The 6,394-nt window shown below is 44.2% G+C and overlaps 1 protein-coding gene across 1 annotated transcript in view; it reads right to left on the reverse strand.

Moving 5' to 3' along the window:
- Positions 1-572: 572 nt before the first annotated feature.
- Positions 573-6,394, reverse strand: part of LOC127008608 (proteoglycan 4-like) — a 9,684-nt gene continuing 3,862 nt past the window's right edge. The window contains exons 2-3 of the mRNA XM_050880827.1: positions 6,002-6,175; positions 573-2,390 (exon numbers count right to left, since the gene is read on the reverse strand). Of these exons, the coding sequence (XP_050736784.1) occupies positions 840-2,390; positions 6,002-6,175 (1,725 nt within the window). The 3' untranslated portion in view covers positions 573-839. The remainder of the gene's footprint in view (positions 2,391-6,001; positions 6,176-6,394) is intronic.

The raw sequence follows: 6,394 nt of genomic DNA on the forward strand, positions 1-6,394 counted from the left end.
ATCTTATTGGATTTTTTGTATTAAAGCTACAATATCTTGGCACTGCAAAGATAAAAAGTTGGTTTGGTGTGGGCTGACTCTGCAAGGCGTTTGGGACCAGGGGTACCATTCTTCTCTTAAAGGATACCATTGCCACAGGTTGATCAGTTCATTTGAAATACAATAATTTTCTTAAATGGCATAGTATCATTTTACCTTCTTGGTGTGGGATTCACCTGCTGACCGTCTCCAATCAGGGGCCTCTCCTTGGACTCCCACTTCACACACAGATCCTTCCCCTGGGTGTAGAGGGCAGGGTGAGGCTGTGACGGAGGTTTTGTCTTCCTCGGCCGTGGGTTGGAGTCACACACACCACGTTGGCAACACAGGGGCCAGTGTGAATGGATGATACATAGCAGTCCATGGTTACTTTGTTTTGGGTGTGTCAGGAGCAAGATAACATTGAATTTACGTCCAGTTGTTGTTTTATGAGACAGGATGCAATAGCTATTAAAGCCTTGTCTGCTGTCACAGTTTTGCTTTGTAGTTTTTTTATGTTATGAGGGATGATGAGTTGTTGCCATACACTTACATAAGAAACTTTACTTTTTATTTTTACTTGAAGGATATATACATTGTCTTGATCTTAAGTAAAGTCTTCAACACAGCAGCACACATACACAGCAAACTTTTCCAAACATCACCCACTACAGTAATGACATCTGGTTCCTAAAACTTGAAATGTGCTGAAAGTAATTTTTTGTACATTCATTCAAGCTGTTATTTCTGTGTCTGGCACGCAAATACGCTATAATCCCCTGGGTATAAAAAGTCTTGACACCCCCCAAGCCTTCACCCTCTTAACCCCTCGTCCTTGATCTCCTGCTGGTACTGGTGGGGGCCTCGGTGTCCTCAGCTTCTGGCACGCTTGCTGTCCTTGATGTTCCTCTGCCTCGTGAGCCCCCTCTGCTGCTTGATCCTCCTTGGGTCTGAGCTGCTTCTGTGGCACTCGGCTGCTCCCCTGCTGAGCTCCTGGTCCTTGAATTTCCCCCTCTGATCCTGGCAGGCTCCTCCAGGGTGGCAGCTCCAACTTCGGGTGCACTTGCTACTTTAGGCTCCTTGGGAATGTTGACTTCAATCTCAGGGGGAGCAAAGGCAGCTTTCTCAGGTGTCTCTGGTCCACTCTTTTCATCCTTCATCACTTCTGGCTTTGTTCCCTCCTCCATCTCCCCGGCTGATGGCTCCATTTTCTTCTCCGTGGCTTCCTCCTGCTGGCTTGGCTCACTAGCTTCATCTTCCTTGGGCACGGAGGATTTTTCACCTGTTGGTGCGAGGGCTGCGTCTGTTTCTTGTGCCTGTTCGACTGCACTGATTATCGTCTCTACTTGACTGCTGGCCTCTTGTTTAATCAAAGTACTCTCACTCTCCTTCACGGGCTCAGGTATCTTTGCAGCAGCTACTGTGGCACCTAGTATCTCCTTTACAGGTACTCTAGGTGTGGCTTCAATGACAGGAGGAGGCGGTGTCTGTGAGGGCCTCCTTGTGGGTGGGCGAGGGTCCTCCTGCCCGGCCACTGCTACAGACTGTCCACGGCCGGAGGTTTGTTGCACGGCGGGTCGTATGATGCTCCTTCCAGCACCAAGAGTACGGCCTTCACGGGCTGGTGTATCATCTGTTTTCCTCACCTGGACACTACTTGACTCTTGCCTTGTCTCGCCTGGTTGTTTTATCCTCTTCCTGGTCACCATGGGGTTGATGGAAGCATCGAGGCGCCGGGAACCCTGGGACTCTGCCACCATGACCTCATGAGTAGCAACCTCCTGCCGGATGTCTGCTGTGGCCGGACGTCTTGTTACCTTCACCTGACTGCCTGGTTCTTCTTGTGACTCGAGCTTCCTCCTCTCCTCTTGGGCCTTTCTGTTAGCCAGGAAGCCGAACTTGGGACGAGTCTTGGGTTTGTCATCATCGCCATCTGGCTGGTTTGGCCCAGAGACGCCAGTCGAAGGCTCCTCCTCCTCCTCAGGACCTTGTGGCTTTTTTAAGCTTTGAGGGCGCTCAGGTCGGAATGTTTTCTTGGAGAGCTGAGGGCGATTGAAGCTTGGTCTCTTAGGTGCTGTGATTGAGTCTTGGTCCAGGTTGTCAGTGGTCTGCTTGGGTGCCGAGAAGGCCGGGCGTGGCGCTGGGCGTTGCGCTGGGCGTGGTGCTGGGTTGATGGCCTCCTGCAGGGTTGGCGGTGGGACGTGGAAACGGTGGACGATGGGGAAGTTGACGGGCTCCTGCGAGTGGCTCTTGGATGAGGAGATTCTGAAGGTCTCCCTGAAGCAGCAAAGGTTGTAGAGGGCGCAGCACATCCCGGGGCGCTCCTCCACGGCACTCACGTCTCCGGTGTGTACCCGCGGCAGGCAATCATGCTGGGGGGGGGGGTTATGGCTGATTTTTTAAATGTACAAGTATTCATTAAGTTACATGGCCAGTCTGCTTCTTCATTCCACATTTGGGACAGTTAATTAAAAGTGTTGGATTTTCACAGACTTAAATTAATATTGTACATATTCAGTTGTAAAAAGTGAAATAAAAAATGAACTAAACTAACTAATCATACCATGGAAAACAGGTAAAAAAAGACAAATCGCCCACATTCTTATTGATGACTAATTTGATGTTTCAAGAATCATGCATTAGTCCGTGCCTTATCCCTCGCCCTCTGGCTTCCTATGCTTGATACACTCCTAGGTGTAGGTGAAGGGGTGCATGGAAGCCTTACCAAGCCACACTAACACAGGCAGAGGTGTGTTTCATCATGCGTGGCCTTCCTCCCATGCACAGAGGTGACTCAAACAAGAGGTGTGAGCGACATTACCAGATTGCCATACCCAGAACATTGCATACATCGGTTTCAGACCCAAGACTGGCATACCCACACATTATAACAATATTCAGTTAGTCATTGTTAAAATTGTTAGTTACTGATGTTCTTTTGCCATACTTATAGGTCAGAAAACAGAAAATACAATGTTCTGAGTATGGTAAACTGGTAATGCTGGGTTTGAGTGAGTGAGCAATAGCCTCAGTGACCTGACCTGATTTCACCCACGTTGTGCAGTAGCTGCTTTCTCAAACATTTCATATTTATTCACACTGTACTCCTTACGTTTTTCAGGCTAGTTGTTCCACTGAGGGGTAAGTTTGACCTCTAGAAAAAAGTGATGAAAAATTCTAAACCACTAAACTTTGCTGTGAAATTGTCTTTGAAGGATTAAACTTGTTCTTGAGTGTATAATTTGTTGCTTGTCTTGCTGCTTCCACATGCGTCTGTTATTTATTCACTCTGTACTCGCTACCTTATCCAAGCTATATGTTCCACTGAGGAGTAAGTTTAACCTCTAGAAAAGAGGCCTTAAAAATTTGAAACCTCTTAACTCTACTTAAAATTGCCTTATTATTATTATTATTATTATTATTATTATTATTATTATTATTATTATTATTATTATTATTATTATTATTATTATTATTATGATAAGCTACCAAAGCCTCCCTTCAGGGTGCAGATACAACAAGTTGAACCACACAAAATACCAAAAGGTACTGCGGAAAATCAAAGGCAACGAATAGTTAAGAAACTGGCCAGTCAAAGCCAAAAGGAGGAAAAATAAAATTACTGTTTCAAAAAGACATTCACACGAGCCTTAAATGTAGAAATGTCTGCAGAAAGGACAATCTCATTGGGTAACTGATTTCATAAACTTGTCAACGACGGAAGAAAACATCGTGAGAATTGTGTCATACAAAAATTCACAGGATTAAAAGCAAAATCGTTTTGACTAAGAGCAAACCTGGTGACCCGGGCAGGAGTAAAAGGATCAGGCAAAGCATCGTGTAAGGGATGCCGATTATTCTTAAAAACTTTAAATAAAATGCTAAGGGCACCAACTTGACGGCGATGATAAAGAACATGTGCCGGAGAAATAAATTGAATTGAATTGATAGCTGTCAAGTACTTTAAATGGTAATTGGCAGCAGACACCCAAACAGGAGCACAATACTCAAGGTGGGGCAAAATGGATGCATAGCAAGTGTTACTAGCACAAAAACTGTGCAAGATCGGCATTGCATGACGCTCCAACACACCCCCTACAATTTATTTGATGCAACTAGGGGTCTAAAATGGAAAATGCTGAAAAGTAAAGATGGCGCCACTATAAATACTTGCCTGCGCCACAACGGGCTGGGGCCTACTGGCGCCGCAGGCCAAGACGTAAAAACAAAAAAAAAAAACAAAAAAAAAAAAAACAAAAAAAACTAATGCCAAGTTGTAGGGTTCATCAGGGCTAACAAATGTTATTATACAATGTCATGTCTACAATGCATGGGTAAGCCAGGAAAACAACTTGAAGAGAACAACAACAACAACAACAACAGTATGGTAAATTTTTTTTACAGTTGAGTCACAAGCAAATGTCTTTTGTGCAATAGTGGAAGACATGGAACGGATGTGGTTCTCAAATGTCAGTTTAGAATCAAGAGTGACTCCCAACAAACGAATACTGGAAACATCCTTAATCTGTTCACCGAAAATATGCAAACAAGGAAGAGATGGAATCAAGGTACGGGATCTACTGATGGTAATGGAATGTGTTTTATTAGCATTAAGCTTCGCGCGGGATGCTAGAGCGTGAGTTCGAGACCTATCCGGTGCCATGGGGGTGGAAAGGTGGGCTCTTTCCGACACCCTCAGCCCCGTTGTTGGGCCTCCTCCGTGAAATGAATTAGGTATCTCTCTACCAGCCGTCTGGGGGGCTGCGCGGCATGCACCGCCTTCCTCCATTGGGGTATATCCCCAACGAAATACTAAAAAAAAACCCTAAAAAAAACCATACTCTTGCATCCTCTCTATATTCTTGTGTTATAGACTGTTCACTTAAGTCTGACCCAAGCTGACAACATAAACCTAAGCGTGTTTGCAAGCTGAGTGCTGATTGGCTACTGCTATGCTTCCAAGTTTTCTTTAACCTCTGTTTGTGTTTATCTCACGCAGCACTTTCTGCTAATCTGCACTGTGCTTACGAACACGCTTAGGTTTATGTTGTCAGCTTGGGTCAGACTTAAGATAGTAATGAGTCTCTCCTCGCAAAACAAACAAATATTCACTATCTTTCAACTTTCTTTTGTTGGCAGAGTTACATAATACTGGCCTTGATAGAGTACCTTTGCATCCTCCCTCTCCATATTCTGCTGCTGGTAATGAGTGTCTTCCTCCGTGCAAAACGAGCTAATTAATATTCACTATCTTCTAATTATCTTTTGCTGGTAATCGGAGCCGCTTTATCTTGTTCCACACACTAATTGATTGCTTGAAGTTTATTGTTGCGGAGAACCATGACAAACAATGAATTAATCGCTTTCCATTTTCTGTTGTTAGCAATTTGAGTTGTATTACTTTACATTTTCCCTGACCAAATCCAACTTATTTCATCTCGGCGTGGTTTTCTGTCTCCTAATTTACGATTTATGGGTGTATGTGTGTATAGTTACGCATGGATTTTTAAGCGTGGTAATAGCATTTGTTAACAATTACATGGCTAATTTGTCTTTTTTGACCCGTTTTTTAATTCGTATTTAGTTGGTTTTGTTGATTTAATTTTTTGTCATCATACGATTGAGTTTGTAATTTGTGGATTGAACTGTGAAAATCCATCACTTTTAGCTAACTCCGTCCCAAAAATGGAATTAAAAGTCAAATTAGTCAGATACCTGTTAATGAATAATAATATGATTAAAAAAAATGGCGTTAGAATGGTATGCAACTCCCTTCATTTCCACGTGGTTCCCTATTCTGAAGTCCTAACCTACTATTTCTGCTATTCACTTCTAACCTACTTTGGCCTATCATTTCTAGGTGCACGTATGTTTCAGATCGTTCAACTTATATATTTTTTCTCCACGTGGTTCTCTGTCCTAACCTACTATTCTTTTCTAACCTTCTCGCATCCAATTGCAACCTTCAGTAACCAACACTCACCATGCAGGAATCCGCAAACTCCTCACAGCACGTAGTGTGGGCCTCGCAGCAGGATGGCCACAGGTCCTCGGGCACGGCGGAGCACGAGTTCTTGCAGCGGCTGATGTCCACCACGCCAAGGTCCTGCGCGGCGCACACGCACGCCAGCGCCGCCACCATCACCGCCCATCTCACCTGCGCCGGTAAGTAGAGATTGTTAGCGTTGTTTGATTGTTATTATTATGAGAAACGAAACAGGTAGAGAGAGAGAGAGGAGTGCGGACACCATTTCTCTTCTCTCAGGTTAATTGTTAGAGGTTGTTGTTAGTGGTGTTTTTCTTTTTCATTTGAAGTCTATTTACGGTTACACTTATCTCTTAATTGTTAGTGTTGTTTGGTGTAAAATATTTGGTG

This window comes from Eriocheir sinensis, chromosome 38 (genome assembly GCF_024679095.1).
Source record: "Eriocheir sinensis breed Jianghai 21 chromosome 38, ASM2467909v1, whole genome shotgun sequence".
Taxonomy (NCBI): domain Eukaryota; kingdom Metazoa; phylum Arthropoda; class Malacostraca; order Decapoda; family Varunidae; genus Eriocheir; species Eriocheir sinensis.